This window comes from Phyllostomus hastatus, unplaced genomic scaffold (assembly GCF_019186645.2).
Source record: "Phyllostomus hastatus isolate PE091 unplaced genomic scaffold, TTU_PhHast_1.1 phas_scaffold_129, whole genome shotgun sequence".
In the NCBI taxonomy this organism is placed as follows: Eukaryota; Metazoa; Chordata; class Mammalia; order Chiroptera; family Phyllostomidae; genus Phyllostomus; species Phyllostomus hastatus.
The window spans coordinates 24,423,817-24,443,895 of NW_025334009.1; the positions used below are offsets into that span (position 1 = coordinate 24,423,817).

The 20,079-nt window shown below is 37.4% G+C and overlaps 1 protein-coding gene across 1 annotated transcript in view; it reads right to left on the reverse strand.

Moving 5' to 3' along the window:
- KCNH8 (potassium voltage-gated channel subfamily H member 8) overlaps window positions 1-20,079 on the reverse strand; it is a 278,568-nt gene that overhangs the window by 12,926 nt on the left and 245,563 nt on the right. Inside the window, exons 12-15 of the mRNA XM_045857209.1 lie at window positions 11,213-11,251; window positions 6,634-6,992; window positions 4,289-4,395; window positions 1,733-1,809 (exon numbers count right to left, since the gene is read on the reverse strand). Coding sequence (XP_045713165.1) covers window positions 1,733-1,809; window positions 4,289-4,395; window positions 6,634-6,992; window positions 11,213-11,251 — 582 coding nt within the window. The remainder of the gene's footprint in view (window positions 1-1,732; window positions 1,810-4,288; window positions 4,396-6,633; window positions 6,993-11,212; window positions 11,252-20,079) is intronic.

Genomic DNA, 20,079 nt, shown 5'->3' on the forward strand with positions numbered 1-20,079 from the left:
AAGTAGTTATCTGTTGTAACACATCGGACACTGGTTCTCGTTATCAAAGGAAAATCATATAGGATGTAGATTTATAGGTGTCACTTGGAAAAATTATCTACATTCCAAAAGGTGAAGATACAAACACATTTTCCCCTCAGAATAATTACTAATGCCAGTGTTTGAGCTAAGATTTTGGCTAATCAGTTCTTAAAATCACTAAATGATCCTCCCAAATGTGAAGGAAAATAATTGAAATAGAATCAATGGGTGATTTTAGTTGAGAACAATATCTGAAAAGAAATTGCTCAATAGAAGGTTAACATCCAATTCTCCAACAGGGTATTTAGTTTTGGTTTTTGGGGTGGTTCATTTTTAACGAGAGCTTATTTGGGTGATCCAGTGTCTGGCTAAGTCCTTAGGACTTAAGAACTGTTAGCCCAGTTAGGTTTTCTGTTCCTGTTTTGTTAGTCAGGCCTTGGGCTATCTAACTTCTTGTTAGCAACAATCTCACTTCCAGGGAGGACAGGCTCAGAAGGAGCTGAAGAAATGCACATTTCAAAAAACCTTTGAACTTTATGACAAGCTATCCAGTCTTCCATTATTACAGATAATTGGAAACTAATTATAATTACATAAATTTTATTTCTCTCAAATCTCATCAACGTCATCAATTGGTTACATTTACTGCTAAGATCTCATTAGATAATCTAAAATTTTAGTCCTAGAAAGAGATTCTATTACAGTATCTGTGCCTGCCCGTGGGATTGAACTCCACAGAGTTAATGGTCTCATTAACATACTCATTCTTTTTGCTTTCCTTTCCATTCTGCCGTGCTACTCTAATCCTCCATCTTGCTTCCTGGGTTACCTCCCAAATAATCTATTTGGATCCAGATCATTGTCTCAAAAATTTTTTTTTCTCAAACTGTATTTTGTTTTGGGAGGGGGGTGTAAATTAAGACAATAATGCAGAAATTACCTCTTTATTTATGCAAAATGTCCGTAAAGCAGATAAGTGGTTGCCTAGGGGCTGGATGTGGGGACAGGGATTAATTATAAATGATTATGAGAGATCTTGTTGAGGGGGTAAAAATATTCTAAAATGAACTTATGGTGTATGTTGAACCACTCAATGAAGTTACTAAAAATCATTGAATTGTACACTTGAAGTGGGTGAATTTTATGTCAGGTAAAATATGCCTCAATAAGGTTGTTTTAAAAATCACCCTATTTTACATAAACAGAAGGTGGGATTCACATAGGCACACTGCTCGGAGTTGCACAGCAGGTGCGTGTCAGAGGAAGGAACAGAATGTCAGGCTGTTTGATTGCTCTCTTACTTTTGGTTCACCTGTGAACTAACGATCTTGCTTTAACCCATTAAAAATTAAGGTATGTGAAAAAGCACTTATTAAACCAATATCAGTACATTTGATAAGCTAATTATAGTAATGATCACTTATTGTGTACTTTATGCTAAACAATTTACTTAGGTTATTTCCATTTCACAGCGGACTACAAGGTAGTCATAATTGCTACCCCTTTCTACACAGGAGTGAACAAAGCTTGAGAGAAAGCAAGTGACTTATCAAAGGTCATGTAACTCATCCGAGGCTTAGTGGGAATTCATCCATGGTGATCAGACATCAGAGCACATATTTGTACTTTCTATCTTACACTGTTTCTGCTGGTAACTAGGATTGAAACCTCTCCTTACCACTCCAGCATGACCAAAGAGACAGCTCCATACCTCACTGTTGAGTTTCTTTATCTGCTGCTTGGTCTCCTCTGCCTTGATGAAGAGAACAGCAGCTCCAATCTCTGGGTCTGAAAAGTGACACACACACAGAATGAGCCCTTCAGGAATAAACCCCATATTTGAGAATTGGGGCAATAGGAATAGGGAAGGAAACCCGAGCTACTGTCTTTAAAGTTTCCTAATATCAGTGCACTGTGGTTTCTATCTCCCTGGGATTTGACAAGCATCTAGTTCTCCTCTAGAAGGCAAGTGACACACTCTTTGGAACCAGGAGCACATCATGATGGTGGTGATTGCGACCACAGTGACTGAGTGCAAACATGATGTATCTCCCCTTCCTCTGAACACAATCACCGCCATGTTCCAAGATGTCGCATTTTCGATAATTCTCCAAATATATATTATAGCTAGTGCCCAAGTCATACAAAAAGGATGTTCGTTTCCTTTTTTTCCTCTCCTGACTATTGAGTTCTGTGCTCATGTATGCATTTTCCTCCCACATCTATTTCAGGTGCTAATCTCCACTGCAGGTTTTCCATCTCCTCCTGTGTCGCTCTAAAAGGTAATTTCTCCCATATCCTGGTTCTCTCACCTCCACTTTTCCTCCACCTTTATCTTCCAAATACATTTATTTCTGTCAGGGATGAAAGTACAGATGAATCATGGCTAGATGCAGTAGAAAGCATAAATTTGCATCATGGTATGATCATTCTAAATATCCTAATTCTGGTCAATTATGAGTAGAAAACTTGTTTGTGGGAAAAAAACTCATTCAGAATGATCAGAAATGGGGAGTAGTAAGAACCCATTTTGCAGAGATATTTTGCAAATCTAATCCATTGATAATGAATGAATGATTAGAGGTCATATACAACTGGCTACGCCTCCTTTTGAGGAGACAGTAATGAATAAGTAAAATACAATTGACCTTCATGAAGCTTAAAGTTTAGCAGGGAAAGAAATGTTTGAAAAGTAATTATGCAATAGGTTTGAATTTCATATTAAGGGAAATAGGAGTTCCTATAGGAGCAGAATAATAAGAGTAAGTTTATATTTTAAAAAATGTTCACTTTATGGAGAAATGTGCAAGATCAGAAAGGAGACTTTTGTAGCAATACAGGCAAGAGATGGATATGGCAAGGAAAAGGGGAGGCAGTAAGGATAGAAAGTCTTACTACCAAGAGATATTTAGGAGATATAATAAATAAAATGGGTTGCATGAATGAATGACTACACAGATAGATGTTGGGAAAAGGTGAAAGGAGAAGCTAAGAGGGAGATGGGACCAAAATACGTGGATGGATGTGATGAGGTTCTATGTATCATTTCCAGGCCCAATTATCTCCAGGCCCAGGTTAGCCAAACAAACAAACAAACAAACAAACAAACAAACAAACAAACTTCTATTGGGGACATACCACCTGTTCTCATAGCAAATAATCACACCAATTTCACTATAACTATGATTTCTCTGACCCTTACCCTAATCAGAGTCATATCAGCACATGTAAGTCAAAAGAATGAATTAATCAGGATTGTTGACTGACATTTGCACTCCTTTTCTCCGTATTCCCCTCTACTTTCCCTCCATCGGCGACTCTTACAAGGACCTTCCCATCTCCTCAGAAGATGATGAGTGCTGGGAAAATTATTGCTGATTGAGATGGGATATTGATCTTCTACCATTGAAGACACACACTCAGAACTGTACATTCAAAAGTCCTTCTTAGGCTTGGCTTAGCGATTTGCTTCTTAGCAGAAGATCCTGACACAAGGATCTCAGAACTGGATGGGAAGGAGGGGAGAGCACTGGCAGAGGATTGCTGGCTTTGTATCTGGTAGTGTGCTGCTAATTGTTATGGATAGTTTATGCCTATTTAATACTTCTTTACTATCCTCTCTTTAGTAACTACAGAGATGTCCTCTTTATAATTTATTTGTCATTTCTGGCCTTTCTCATGTTGACGATTCCTTTTTATGGCCAATGAGCTCAAGAATGAAAGGGAGAGAGAGGAGCCTGAGCTAGGTTTGGGGCTACTCTTCCACCAATTCACCATCACTAGAGGGTACTGCTTTGTATAGTTTTCCACAATTTCTAACATTTTTGCATACTTCTAAGTTGTTTATCCTCTGACAAAATGCAACTACATAACCTCTTACCCAGTAAATTGGTTAAATATAGCCAGTGTTCCTACAGTACACAACTAACACAGCATTTCCTCTGGGTAGTGTTTTTGTGGATTAGTCTGCATTTATAATAGGAAAACATGATCACCCTCTGGCAAAGAGCAGAAATTTGAGTCTCCTAGCACACTAGTCACCTGAGCTGGTAAATGACAGGCCATCAAGCCTGGACAGAGGGGCAATTACCAATGATGTCTTGCTGACTTGGAGATAACATAGACTCAAGTCAAATTATTCCATGGCATTGATAAATTCTCTATCACATGGAGAATATTCTGAGAATGTGGAGGCAAAATACTGCCTATGCCAAACAGTAGAAGTTAAAAAGAAACATCACCCCTTGAGGAGGCTAAATATCTTTACCTCCAAGGGGAGGAGAAATTCTGGGTTCTGGCCTGATTCGTTCAGAGCCAAAGTCAAAAGTCTGGCTTTCTTCACTGCTGTTTCCATCTTCAATTCCATCAACAATCCTGTTTAAAATAAAGGGTATTGATTAATTGTGAATTTATGTCATATGTTCCAAAATGTCTACAAAACTTGAAAGTACTGTGCTTCTAAATTCTAGATACTCTAGAGCTATATCTAGAATTCAACATGGAAGCCTTTAGGCTTATAAAACTATTGAGCTCCTGAAACACAGCAAGTACATATTGAGATGTGCTGTAACCATAAAATACACACTGGATTTTGAAGACTTTAGTAAAAAATTTAAATTATTTCATTAGTAATTTTTATATTGTTTACATTTGAAATGGTAATATATTTGGAGCATATTAAATTAAATATATTATTAAAGTTATTTTTTTTACTTTTAAAAATATAGCTACTAGCACATTTGAAATTATGTGTGTTACTCACACTTTTACTTCATGTTCTATTCTATTGGACAGCAATGCTGTAGAATGTAGATTCAAAACTTTAAGCTACAGAAGTCCTCTCATCTAAATTTATATCACATCATGACTCTAGAGTTAAAATGTTTTAATTTAATGGTGACAGCATCACAAAAATAACTTTCATGACACATTCAGTCTGTACTTAGACAAAACTCTAAAGTGAGAGTTTGAAAAATTTTATTTAAATTACTATTAGGACTTAAGCTACTATTCTTTCCTTAATAATAACATCTAACCCACTCATTATTAAAAAATATTCAAGTCTCTTGTAGGAAATTTAAACATAAAGGCAACGAAAATCAGAAAATAAAAATCACCTGTAATCCATCACTTCTGTTAGCATTTTGAACCATGTCCTCAAACTCTTTTTCATGTATAAAATAAAATATGTTTTTTTCTAGTGTAGAATGAATTGTACATTAACATTTACTTTCCAGCTTTAATACATTTCCTCCTATTTAAAATTTATTATTTTTCATTTTGTTAAAAATTTAGAAAAAAGAAGAGTTAAGCAATGTTTTCACATTATCACCTCCAACTGGATTCCTAAACATGTAGTATCCACCTGCTTCACTAAGCCTGTTTAGCTTTTTTCTTAATATTTTCTTTAAATGGATAAAATTTTTCTTCAAATCAATAATCAAACATATTGTATATCTGAAAGATCACTTACAAGTAGAAAAACAGAATTTGAAGCCAGATTTCAGAACTTAATCTCAGATTTTAGACAAAATAACCTTCAAGTTTCATTTCTTACATATTTATAGTAGAGGTAATATGAACTATTTCATAGGATTTCGGAGAAGATTAAAAGCAATAGTGAATGTGAAATTGCCTAGCAGAGTACATGGAACACAGAAAATGTTCAATATATTTTTCTCAATTCTATTTATGATTCTGTGGTATGTGATTTTTGCTATTACTTTTATATGCCACAGAATACTTTCATATTCTGTGTCAAAATTCTTTATCCTCTCAATTACCTTGAGTTGATCCTAAAGTGAATATTTTTATCTTTTATTTATTTTTAAAGATTTTATTTAATTTATTATCTATGTTTTGAGAGAGAGAAAGAGAGGAGAAAGAGGGAAACATCATTGTGTGTTTCACACACCTCTTACTGGGTGTGTGAAGCACACCCCTTACTGGGGACCTGGCCTGCAACCCAGGCATGTGCCCTAGACTGGGAATTGAACCAGCTACTCTTTGCTTCACAGGCAGGTGCTCAATTCACTGAGCCACACTAGCCAGGGCTGGATATCTTTTTAAAAAATTAAAAATAGAGCCATGCTTGTTATGTACTGAAAAGGCCAGAAATAAAACTAATCTTCAGTCATCCATAATGATGAAGCAAATAGTATGAAAAATAAAAATCAACACTTCATTTTCTTCATAATTTTAACTCATTGCTTCATAAAACTTTTGGTAAGATTGGGCACTGAGGGGTTAATATCTATGGACTTTGTTTCATCTCTTTTATTTCATTTAAATTTACCAATTGCAAAATTACAATGTAAAAACATATGGCTATAACAATAGGTTGAACTGAATGGGTGGAGGATGCTGAGAAGGAACTGTGACCATTCAATAAATCCTGTTGAGAATATAACCAAAACTATTTATTCTCATGCCACATATACATCCACATAGAAGCAAAAATTACACACAAAATTCAGGGAAGCTGAAGAATACAGGCTAGGATCTTGTGTAGTAGGAAGGCCCAGAAGTCTGAATAATTTACTAGCTGGGTATTGGTTGAATAAAAGGCAACCGTTTTCACCTGGGAAAGAATTAGATGATGTGAATTCTTACCTTGGACTGAGGTCTGGGGGTGCAGCACTATTCAAAGTTGAAAGCTGTAATTTCAAGTTCTTCTCTTTCCTTTTACCATGGTTAGGGGGGTCAGTTTCCAGTTTGCTTTTGGGGGAATTTGAACTGGAGACTCTGATAGGTGAGTGAAATGGCACTGTTCCTGAGGCCAGCTGCTTCAGGCTTAAACCTAGATAGCCTTTACTGCTTCCAACCTTCTTGCTCCGCGAAGAGGACGATCCTCTTGTGTAGATGGGAGAGAGGGAGGCTGTCTCCTCTTCTTCCCCCTCCTCCTCCTCTTCCTCATCTTCCACAATGGATGGGAGTCTCTTGTTGATGCTGCCATTTCCCTTTGGCTCTGACTAAATCAGTGGAAAATTATGGATTAGTAAGGATTGCAAAGACCTCTTGAGAGATATATCATTCATGCTGGAGGTCCTATCTGAACAGGGTCCAATCTCTTAGAGATTTACTTCTCATCAAAAGTAAAGGCTTACAAGATTTTGCTATTAGTTATTCAGGTGTTAAAAGCCTCCCCATTTCTGATCTTCCCTAGGTTTATCTTCTGTGCTTTCCCAGTGTTAGCCTGCCAGTCCTTCTCCTGATCTTTTAATCTCTCTTGGTAGTAAGCTGTGTGAAAGGTGTATTTTACCAGATTTGTATCTAGGTTTCAATCAGCCTGCCACTTGCAATAGTGTGTAATGGCATGGTCTTAAGAATAAAGAGATTTTCAATTTTACCAGCTGGTCTTGGGCCTTGTTATTTTAAATTTACAGGGTCTTCAGTAGAACTTTATGTAGAGTAGCAAAGTTATAATGCCCTAGAGAATAAAAATCTTCCCTGTTTTGGATTATATCAATAGAATAGGATCAGCAGTGTCCTTAGCTACTGTTTCCAGCTTTCCTCTTGTTCACGAGTCAGCTGGTGGAAAATGGAGCAAACCATTCAATCTGCTCCCTTTGTATAGCCTTGGGGAGGGAAGGAGAAAGTCTTACCAAGCCCCATCCTAGGACTCCTGGGCTCTTGGCTGGGGTCATTCAACCTTATAGGCTAAGATGAAGCAAGAGAGAGAACGGAAAAGGACAACTGAGGTAATGATGGAGGGTCGGGGCAGAGAGGGCTGCAAAGGCTAAGCTAGTGGCCCTGGACAGAGTCACTCTAAGAGTATCTGTTTCTTGCTCTGCCTCACATGGCTTCTCTACTCCAAAAGCTCGATTTATTTTTCTATGCCTCAGTTTCTTTTGAAGATACAATCACATATACCTGTCCATCAAAAATTTTTAATAAAAATGAGATAAACTGAAAAGACCTTCAAGTGCTATTTGAATCTCATGAACTCAACTCACATTGTTATTATTTCACCTTAATAAATAGCTGGTTATTGGTGTATATGGATTTTACTATCTCAAAATGAAAGATATAACAAAAAATGATTTTGAGCCTTAAAGGCAATAACCCATTCAGTTAAGGTCACAACTGTTAAGTGAAACAATCAGTTTACTCATATTTTTTTGCATTTTATTCTTACTGGATCAAAATTTCTTGAGAATATCGCATTATTAGACTCATCTTTCCAACTCAATGCAATTATTTTAATTAATGGTAAAGTCATAAGTTATCTACTGGAATAGTCATGATATGGCTTTTATTTCTTTTTTGTTTTTCACAGCATTAAAAATGTGCTTTTAACAAAAGATCCACATGAGTTGCAGGAGAACATTTGTATACTAGTATTATAGAATAGAAAAATTAGCTCACATGGCTAAAGACACAACAGGACAAACTTAGCCAAGTAATGAAAAACAACAGGCAAATTCTCTAATTGGACTTCTGTTTCCATTTGCATCGGCAATTGAATTATTCCTTTGTTTCAAGGAGGCTCCAATGGCTCTCCTAGACTTGTTTGACTAATAACCTATGGTGTTTGTTTTTCTACAAGTTTGTTTAAATTTTATTCTTCCATTTTGTCATGGAGACTTGGCGCTTTGAAAACGTTGCTTAGATACTGTCTTCTGTGATCAAGGCAGCTGGCATTACTTAATACCAAGAATGAATGATCCCACCTACCATCATTACACACAGGGCCCTTGTTTATTAGATCATTAAACACGAAGCCCCTCATGCAGTCTCTCTTCAGGAGTACCACTCTCTTCAGAAACACCATCTCTCTAGAAACACCAACCTTCCTTTAGTAGCTGCCATAAAATATACATTGTGTATACACTGCCATGAAGTTCAACCATATAGCTCTTCCTTCTCTTCTGACCCACCTCCTTACTTTTTCCTGACAAATGCTTCCCCGAGGGCAGGGAGGTTTTTATCCCCACAGTCAAAAGAATCTCTAATTTAGTTCATGACATTTTGCTGGGATAGTCTATTCAAACTCAAAAATGAATAAATTCAATTGAACCTATCTAGACTAAAGGGAAAGCAGAAGAAAGTCCAGTGCTTGAATGTAGAGTCTTTTGCACAGTCCTAAAAGTCCTGTGACTTAATTAGCCATAACCTTGGCCAAGCAATATAATTGTGTAAAGCCTTTGTTTTCTAATGTGTAAATTGGGAATGCTGTGAGAAAAAATTAGATATTAGGTAATGGAAGTTAAACCTTTTGTAATATGCACTGCAAGCACTGAAATTCTTGCCCTTGTGGTGATGATGGTAATCATGAAGAACATAGAAACAGCAATTACATCAGGGCAGGTGATACAGAGGGTACTGGTGACGTCTTTTTGCATAGTTTTCCCCTCACTCTTAGCAGAACTCTTAGTGATGCACCTTGCCCAAAGATCACCTTTTCCAGTTTCTCTTGCTATTTGGTTTGGCCATGAGGCCAAGTTCTGGGATGATAGCAGGTAAGTGAACAGATTTTAAGGAACTTTAGGAGGCTTCCAGAAAGAAGAGAGCCTCATTCCTTCTCTTTTAGTTTAGTTTCTAGTCTGAAACATTTCTTTAGTTTCTAGTCGGAAATATTGATGAAAAGAATGGATCACCAGTGGCCATGTTAGACAATGAGAAAATCTTTAAAGAATGAAGCCATTCATTAAGGAAAATGAAACAGAAAGACGAAAGCTTGGGATGCTATTGACACACTGTGGCAGCACCCACCCCTGACTTTGTCCACAACAAGAAATAAACCATTGTCTTGAAACCCCTATTATGCTGGTGGTCTTGATACAGCAAATGAACTTCAACCTAAACAGTATAGAACTTTTTTTTTTGAAAGCTGAGGATGTTGTATTCTTGGGACAGATACTAGGCTTTAGATTGCTATGATGGGGTGAGAAATTGGAAGTGGAAAATCCAAAAGAAGGCTAAATTTCTCTTCATGAAAAAAGAACATAAGAAAGGTCTTGGAGGGGAAGGGCTACAGTAGTGATGAAAGGCTACCTGTTGAGGAGTGATGAAACATAATGACTATTTTGCTAGTTTCTGAAGAGGGATTTTGAAGAGACAAAAGAAAAAAGGCAACTTGTGCCTGAGAGAAACTTGGTTGAAAACATCGAGATGTTTTAAGACCTTTTAAGGAGTTTCTCAGTAGCATTAAAAGTAAACTGCGTTTGTCCCTCCTCCTCCACACTCTTCAGTAAATTGTCAATGTCTTGGTGATGTGTTAGGTAATTCGATATGTTTGTGTTCCGGTGTGTGTGCATGTCTCTGTGTGTGCCTCTCTGTGTGTGCATGTGTGTGAAAGCTGGGTTCTGCTTCAAGGAGAGGACAGACAAGAAAAGGTGCTCTTTATAGAGTTGTTGTCACAGGGTTATTATTGCTTTTAAAATTTTTGATTTTTTTCAATTACAGTTTATATTCAATATTATTTTATACTAGTTTCAGGTGTACAGCACAGTAGTTAGACAATCACATACTTTACATAGTGTTCCTCCTGATAGTGAGAGTACCCACCTGGCACCATACATAGTTATTACAGTATTATTGACTAAATTTCCTATGCTGTACTTTACAACCCCATGACTGTAACTGCCAATATGTACTTCCCAATCCCTTCACCTTCTTCATTCAGTTCCCCAACCCTCCTTTCTTCTGGAAATCATCAGTCTGTTCTCTATATCTATGAGTCTGTTTCAGTTTGATAATAAAAATCTAGACAATACATCTGACAAGTTGCTTTATTGGAAAAGCTTTTTTTTTGAAATTAGAGAATTCTTAAAAGTTGGGACTATCTTAAGAGATCAAGTGAAACTACTTCTAAAATATCTCTGAACCATAATTTTTACATTATGGATAATCATGTTGTAGCAACAATTGGATATTTATATGAAAATATTTGTATACTAATTTTAAACACAATGAAAGCACCACTAAGATCAATACCTCAGGACTTTGCTACTTTTGTCAGGTTTTGGTGCCAACCTACTTTTCAACAATAACAATAAAACCCTTAAATAGAGATATGAACTTCAATGCTTCTATTTCCAAACTCAAGAAAGTCAGTCACCACATCTTGCATTGAGAAGTGTGTTAGGGATCTTCAAAAATAAATATATAAAACCCTCAAGAGGATACAGATTTACTGGAAATTTTATAGATTTTACATACATATTTTTCTCTTTGGCAAAAACCATACCTGTGAGACCGTAGATTTGTTCGACAATCTTGATATCACCTGAAATAAACAAATGAACAAACAGAAGTTGTAACAATCATTTAAACCTTAGCAGATGGTTTGGGGCTGGGTGAAATGCAGGAGGTAGGGGAAAGAGATGGAAGTTTGGAGAGTGTGGTTGGGTGACTGTTCCACCTGTGTAGGTCAGAGAAGAGAAAATACATCCTGAAAGATACTGGAAACACCTCCCACATCCCACCCTCTAGGAGCTCTATTGACCAGTGTGTTGTAATAAAAAGGAGGGGGCAGCACATTGAATGTCTGGGATAGGACATCACGCCTGGGAAATAATGATTAAAACAGGAGGTTTGTTTGCTGCAATTTCCATCTTTTCTTAACCCTCACCTGAGGACATTTTTTCATTGTTTACAGAGAGAGAGAGGAAGGGAGAGAAACATCAATGTGAGAGAGAAGCATCAATTGGTTGCCTCCCATATACATCGTATGTACCCTGGACAGGGGATTGAACTGGAAACCTAGGTATGTGCTCCTTGATTGGGATTTGAACCTGCAACCATTAGGTTATAAGGTGATGCTCCAACTAACTGAGCCACACCGACTAGAGTTACAATTTCCATCTTGATACTTAATTCACTCTCCTTTGTTCACCACCTCCTTTATTATGCTTTATTGCACTTCTGATTTTTTCCCCCTCTGGTCTGTGAAAACAGAAATCCATGGAAACTTTTTCTTATTTACCCTCATTTTTGCTTGTTTAACCACCTTCCCTTCCTACTTGAATACAGGTGGGAGTCATGTCTTCTTTCTGTCCCATTTGTTTTACTCATTATGATGATTCTTAAGAACAAGATTAGTTCCACTGGGAATCCAAATCCCTTATTTAGTTGAATTTAAGATCCCATTGAATCCACCACATTCCTACACACTAACAATGAAGTTTCAGAAAAAAAATGAAATAAAACAATTGCTTTTGCAATTGCAACAAAAAGAATAAACTACCTAGGAATACACTTAACAAAGGACATGAAGGACTTATATACTGAAAACTACAAAGCATTATTAAGAGATTGAAACAGACATGATGAAATGGAAGATCATGTATTGTAGACATGTATAATTGAAACCTATATAATCTTATTAACCAGTGTCACCCCAGTACATTTAATAAAAAGAAAGGAGATCCATTGATTGGAAAAAAAAAACTGCTGCCAATCATAGTGACATGCCATCAGCTGTAAGACAGATCTTGATTTGAGAGATAGTAAGATGGGAAAAACAAGTGTGTAGTGTAGAATCACTTAAGCTTGGACCTCAGAACACATCTTGTATAAATTCAAACTATGATGCTGTTTGTGGAGGACATTAGAAACATGCACCTTCTGTGATGCATGAAGAAGCTCTGGAGATGATGACAGATTTGGGACACATGCCCCAGGTCTCAGCCACACTGTTTCACTCACATATACTTCCTTCATTTTAAAGTGGTGGTAGATACTATAAATTAACATGATTTTATTCACATGAAAAAAAAAACCTTGTACTAAAAAATGATCTGCTTACTAAGTGAGACATATCTGATAATTCTGTCACCTTCTCACTGTTGTTTTTTCCCTTCTGGAAGATTAGAAAAATAGATCTGTTATTTATTTATACAAATCTTGGAATCATTACTGCTGTGAAAATATATGTTTCACCAATATTTAATGTTATCAAAGCAGTCAACCCATTCTATATCTACTTTGGTGACTAAATATGTGTTAATCAGAAACATATAGACTTGAATTTTCTGATAATGCCCAAAATGATGACAAATAAAAACACTGAATAATTAAAAATAGGAGCAATAAAACAAAGTTATGGTGCTGTTGCCACTGTGGTAGACATGAAAAGTGTTTTTAAAAGGCTTTTAGTTACAGCTTAGATAAGAAAAAGAATGTCCCCATGGGACTTGGGCAGCCTGAACAGCTGTAGGTCAGAGATGTCCTCTGGGGTCTTGGGCACTGGCCTGAGCATCTGATCTGGGTGTGACTCCCAGCTCCTTGGTTTGAGCTTTGTCTCATATGAGTTCTGTCAAGTTGCTGAATCCCAGGGTTATTTTTCCATATCAGTGCTTCTCAAACTTATATGTGTACACAAGTCACATGGAATCTCATTAAAATGCAGTTCTGATTCAGGAGGTCTGGGACGGGGCAGAGAATGTGCATTTCCAATGAGCTCCCAGGTAAGACTGATGCTGCTAATCCATGGGCTACACTTGGAGTAGCAAGATCTCTTAACCAGCGTCACTGTCATTATTATCCTATCACCTATCCATTCATTAAATACTCACTATGTAATAAGTACCTTGAGAAATGTCTCCCAGCCATTATGTTTACTAATTTTCTTTGCAGTTCTGTGAGGTAAGCATGCATCGTAGAGCTAGCACTACTATGATGGGCTCTCTGAATAAATCATTTCATTTACATATGGTATTAACCACATGTATTTAAGAAGAATACTATGATACATTCACTCTTTGGTCTGTGAGAATAGAAGAAACCAAGTATGGGCAAGAACTGAGAGGATGTCTTGGCACAAGGTTATGGTGAACAGAGGTAAGACTTCATAGCCTTGTAGACTGAATAAGAAACATACTCTCAGCTCTAGTAAGTTGGTTTGAAAGTTTCCAAAAAGGTTTTTTCTCTTTTATTTCTCCAGACCTAACCATCTAAATTACTCTAGTACTGTGAGAGTCCTGTGGGAGCTGAGAGGGAGGACTCTTAAATAAAAAAAAAATCCTACTCATTGGCACAGAGAACCACAAGAGGAAATATGGTCTCTTGGTACTCACACAATATGCTATAAATGAGCAAAAACAATTCACAATCTTTTTAAAAAATTGTGTAAAGGAGGCCTCAAAATTCTATTTTTGAAGTTGAATTACAAATGGAAATCAATGTTTTCTATTTTACTGAATGAAGAAGACATTTCTATAGGAGCTTTCATAGTTTCATATCTGACCTTGACCATTTAACTAATTTTTTTCCTGAAGTTGTTAACTTTCTGAATATTAACTTTCCTTCTATTAGGATTTTCATGAGTTTTTAAAAATTGAGAGAGAGAAAGAGAGAGAGAGAGAAAGAGAGAGAGAGAGAGAGATCAATTTGCCGTTCTACTTATTTATGCATTCATTGGTTGATTCTCATATATGCCCAGACTGGGGATTGAACCTGCAACCTTGGCATATTGGGATGACGGTCTAAGCAACTGAGCTACCCGGCTAAAGCGTCATGAGTTATTTTGGTGGGAAGTGAGCTCTTTGATTTTTTTCATCTATTCCCTCTACCCATTAAATGTCTCTGAATTTTGAAATATGTACTGCCAATAGCATTTGTGGCCCACTTTTTCATGGTATGCTAATTCCCCACCTCGAGTAATGAGGCATTATCAGTAAACTTTCCTTACTCTCAAGTTCATTTCAAAAGACTGAACCACCCAAAATTTGACAATTATGAAGCAGGAAGGAAGCAATGTGAATGAAACCCACACATAGACATAGGAATCCTAAACTGTAACTCAGTAGTCTATTGGTCCAAGAAAGGGAGAAAGTCTATTTCCATTGTTTACTTGCTCCAGAGGTCAGAATTTAAGTCCCTGCGAGAGTCTGCAAATGTCCTCTCAGTGGTGGAATCTTGTAAGACACTAAAGGGCTCTAGTAGGCATGCTGTCTACAGCTGATAGCTCAGGTGGGAAATGAGATGGTAATTACAAGGCCCTTCCTTTTGGCTGATTTATGGTATCCTCTGCTTTGTTAATAATGCTACATTGATTAAATCACCAAGCAGATGAAGGAGAACATGTGTCCTCATTGAGAATAAGGGGATTAGCACATATTTATCTTGTTCACTAAACAGCAACATAACCAGTATCAGTGGCTGTTTGGGATAAAGAGAATATGAATGAAGGATACTCATAGTAAACCTATAACTCACATAGTTAAAATGTCCACTCTTATACAATTGTGCACAATTGGCATCTAATGCAGGCAAGTCACAAACTAGTAGGTCTCATTTTTATTTCGGATCTACTTCTTTATCTTGTAGACTGAAGCGAAGATGCTGGTAAGTAGTGAATGACACTAATGGCAGGTGGCAGATGGGATGAGTGACTGGAAACCTCCAGAGAAAGGCTAGGCTTTGCATAGGGAGCATTCATTTTCCACTATACAAGTTGGAGAGTTCACCACTGTGCAATCTAAAGAAGACCTTTTTGAGGCTGGTCTGAAACCCTCAGTGGGTAAATACAATTTCTATTGTTTCCTCCATTGCTTATATAAGTTAGAAACAGAAATGAGATTTTAATGAAAAAATGGATGATTTTGACATTTCCTAATTTCACACTGAGCCTCGAGGTCAGGACAAACTATTAAAACTTCGAGCAGAATTCCCTTCCCCTAGGTAAATCCTATCACTTCTCATGCAGAAAGCATAAGTCCAGTAATTGAGTCCTGAGTTTAATGTTTACCAACTGTTACAGCTGTAAAATCAGCTACTGAGCTAGTGTAGGAATCACCACAAAAACTCTTTGTCTGTGTATAGGGGTATCATAGAAAAAGTTCCGTGTGGTTAAGACCTGGGATTTTCCTCGTCCTGTCACTTAAGAGCCACGTAACCTTGGGGAGCATGTTAGTTGGGATAGGATAGATAATACTGAGGTAACAACTAATGTGCTCAATTTCCTTGGCTTAATAATGGCCAGAACCAGTGTCATGGTTACTGTCAATCAAAATGCCGTGAGTTTCCTTTCTTCCTCTTAATAATGACAATAAGATCTAGAGTTATTTTGAGGGTTAAATTAGATATATATGTGCAAACTGGAGAAATCTTGGAGTCTCAGTTGACCATATCTGCCATTGTGTCACATTAAGACAAATGCAGTATAGCAATAAAAAATAATTTAAAAAAATATTTCTTATCTTTTTGTGTATATCTTCCTGGAACCTTAAAGGCAATACATTTAATAACCCACAGTAAGACTTTTTAAAAATTGCCCCTCCTTTTTTACTCTATCATCAGGACCAAAGGTGTCCCTCTTTCAATTCTCTCATTGAAACTCTTCCCATCCCTTCTGTTCAAAAATTTTTTTTCCTGTTTCCTCCTGACGATAGTCTCGATGTTCCTGTCCGAGGTGACCACTAGGTGGGGCTGTGCCCTCCAGGCGTCTCCTTTCTCCAGGGAGAAAAAGCACTTGAAGCCTGCTGAACACTGTGTCCTATCATCTCAACTTCATTATCCAAATGGAATTCTCAGATAGAATTTATAATGAACAAAGTCTTTACATTGTTGCATTTGTTAAGTACTCAATCCAGTGTCTGGCATAAAGAGTAATTCATGTTAATAAGTGATAATTACATTATTATTGATATATTGATTATGAAGAAAAGTTTTCTGTGAATTGGGTTAGTAGGGAATAGGGCATTATTAGCTAGGTCACGACTATCTAAACATTCATAAAAATGGGTTTGTACAACTTGAAACTAAAATATATGTATGACCCCTTAACAAAGAGATCATAAACTTCTAAAACATGAGTTTTTCCTGAATGGCTCATCTAGCAGAAGGGCCACAAAAGCACAATTTTCTTTGAAGAATAGTGGGTGGAATACTTCATATAAAATCACAGTTTGATATTCTATTCTGTTCTCTCTCAACTTTTTCATCTGCTTCTCTTAAATAAGACATTTTAAAATTGCCTGTGGGTGTGAATACAGTCAATAATATATTGACAATATGTACAAATGGAGTTAAGCACGACTTGGAGTTTCTATTCTTAATTCAAAGGCATGAATTTCAAGACTTTGGGATGAAAATAAAACCCAAAGGAGTCACTTAATACTTATTTAAATACTTAGCAAAGGTGGGATGACTTGGAGGGAAGAGAAAGTCATTTACTAATATGTGGTCCCTATCATTCTGGGAAGAAAATACTCACAGTCGTGGGAAGCAAACTAACGAGAAGTCTCTTGGCAGTGACATACAATTTTAAAGGTTTCAGGCTTAAGGAGTAATGTACCAAATCAATGATTCGGGAGTTCTGCAGGGCAATCATGCTAAAAGAATTTGCACAGTTTAAACTCATTATGTTGAGCTGGGATCCCATGCCCCTCAATGACCTGCTTCTGATTAAGGGGACAAAGGCTCCTGGGTAGCCTGCAAAATCAGCTACTCTGCAATTGTAAGGAAACACAATAACTGATGTCATAAGATTTTCAGGATACATGCTGAGTACTTCCAAAGCAGGTCGGTGAAGAAAGATGATCAATTTGGTGTGAGAAGTCTGTGCATCGCAACTCACGGTGCCGCTTTTAAAGTCAATGTGACATGCCTAATTTGCAAGCTAGGAAGCCCCTTGTCAATTATACACTGTAACAAAAAGTTGGACAGCTCTCTGTGTTGAAGACAGTGTTTGAACCAGCCGAGTGAAATGAGCTGTTTTTCTTATCTGGACCACAGTACCTCAGGTAAGCTCACCAGGCCACAGAAAATAAGAGGCCTGATATAGGACCACAATAGTGGGGTCATAGGCAGCTTCTACACTACCAAATTAATGCATTTTTTTAATTTAAAAAATCTTTGAAGGGCACTGGATGGGGGAGGTGGAGGGATTGAACAAAAAGAAAAAAAAAGAGAGAAAACTCATGCTCACAGACAACAGTGTGGTGATTGCTGTGGGGAGGCTGAAAGGGGAGGTGGAGAAGGATAAATGCTGATGCACGAAGACTTGACTTGGGGGGTGAACACACAATACAGTGTACAGGTGGTGTGTTGTGGGATTATGTACCTGAAACCTATAAAATCTTGTTAACCAGTGTCACCCCAATAAATTCAATAAAAAACAAAAACCCTTCTAAATCTGAAAAAAAGGAAATCTTTGAAACTTTAGCATGAAGACTGTTGTTCAACACAATATTAATATTTTTAAAAGATTTTATTTATTTAATTTTTAGAGAGGGAAGGGAGGGAGAAAGAGAGAGAGAGAGAAGCATCAATGTGTGGTTGCTGGGGGTCATGGCCTACAACCCAGGCATGTACCCTGACTGGGAATTGAACCTGCGACACTTTGGTTCACAGCCCGCGCTCAATCCACTGAGCTACACCAGCCAGGGCTGCAATATTCATATTTTTTACCAAATATTCAATAATTTCTAGGTGAGGAAGAAAGTCTCAGTGGATTTGAGGTCAAACTTTTTATGTTATATGTGTTGTTATCAAAGGTGATGTGTAGAACACTGTAAGAAAGGTATTATTGAATAATTATAGATTGACAAAAACCAAGTCTCTGTGATAATTCACAATGGGATTATAGCCATTGAAATTTAGGAAGAAATGTGTCTGATTTGGCATATTTGCTCCCTCAAGGGTGCTCTAGGCAGCTCCCAGAACAGAAATTGTCATAGATAAAATATGTCTGATATATCTCATTTCCTTTTCTGGGTCTCTTTTCTAGCAATGTTCTCACCTGAAGTGTGCTTCTGTGTGTGTGGGGTCAGGGGGAGGGCAGGGGAGCTAAGGATTGTTCTCTACTTATTTATATGGTGTGTGTATTTTCTATTTTTTTTTACTTAAATTTCTATTTTGAACCTGAGCTTTTATCATAGAATAAACTTCCCTTAACCTTTGAAAATAGACAGTGAGCAATTAGCGGGGGGATTTGTGGGGAGAGGGGAAGCAATGGCTCCTTTCCTGAATTACACTGTGTGGACAAGCTTTTATAGCTGTCACACGGCACCTAGTCACAGAGCGGTTACTCTCAAGTTTGGGGAAAGTCAGTGGTCTGCATGGAGGAACCCCCTTCACAAACACGTGAGCAGTGAACAAGGCGTGTCCATTTGGAACTGGTATGGCTTCTGAGAGTGGGGTCATTCTGAATTTCCAGAACTACCTAACTCAGTTCTTCACAGATTCGTACAAAGACGTCGTGTTTTTAGTTATACCCATAAAATGTATACACATAATTCTCTTCAGAACAAACTTTTCTCTCCAAGTTATTGCCGTGATCACAAAATACACACAAGGGACTTCGTTAGAAGGGTGATATTTTCATAACCATTTATACAAGGTTGTGCAAACCAGTTCTGGCCCTTCACATTTCCAACTTACTGGACTGAACTTTGCTTGGTAAGTTGTTTCTTTGAGGGGTGCGGGAAACTGGCAACATTGGATTTTTTGAAGGATTAATTCTAGCCTTAGTTGAACTGCATAGGCACACCACCTTTTTGGTGATAAAGATCCTCCCCACATAAAGCCTGTGGAGTCCCACAGAGGAAGTCATGTGTCTCCCCTAACTTGCCATTAGATCTTCAGGAGGTGTGACCTCTGTGTAGCTTGGGCTCTAAATCATTGCCCTTAAGCCTCCCTGGCTCACTCTTCTCTTTGTGCAAATTCATTCAGGATTTCTAAAACATTGACTTTTACTTGGCAAAGTGTCATGAGAATGACTCTGTGATAAATTATTTTTTTTATTTTTTAATATTTTATTTATTTATTTTTTTTAGAGAGGGAAGGGAGGGCGATAGAGAGAGAGAGAGAGAAACATCAATGTGCGGTTGCTGGGGTTTATGGCCTGCAACCCAGGAATGTACCCTGGCTGGGAATCGAACCTGGGACACTTTGGTTCCCAGCCCGCGCTCAATCCACTGAGCTACGCCAGCCAGGGCGATAAATTATTTTTAAAAATTCAAGAAATATTTTGAGATACGAACACCCTACTATTTGTCAATGAACTTGGGAGATTCACATTCTTACAGGCCAGATTTTCATAAAATGCCGGTGTTCTCATATATCCAGCGAGCTGCATTCATTTGCCACTCCTCATCTTCTCCTGAAAAT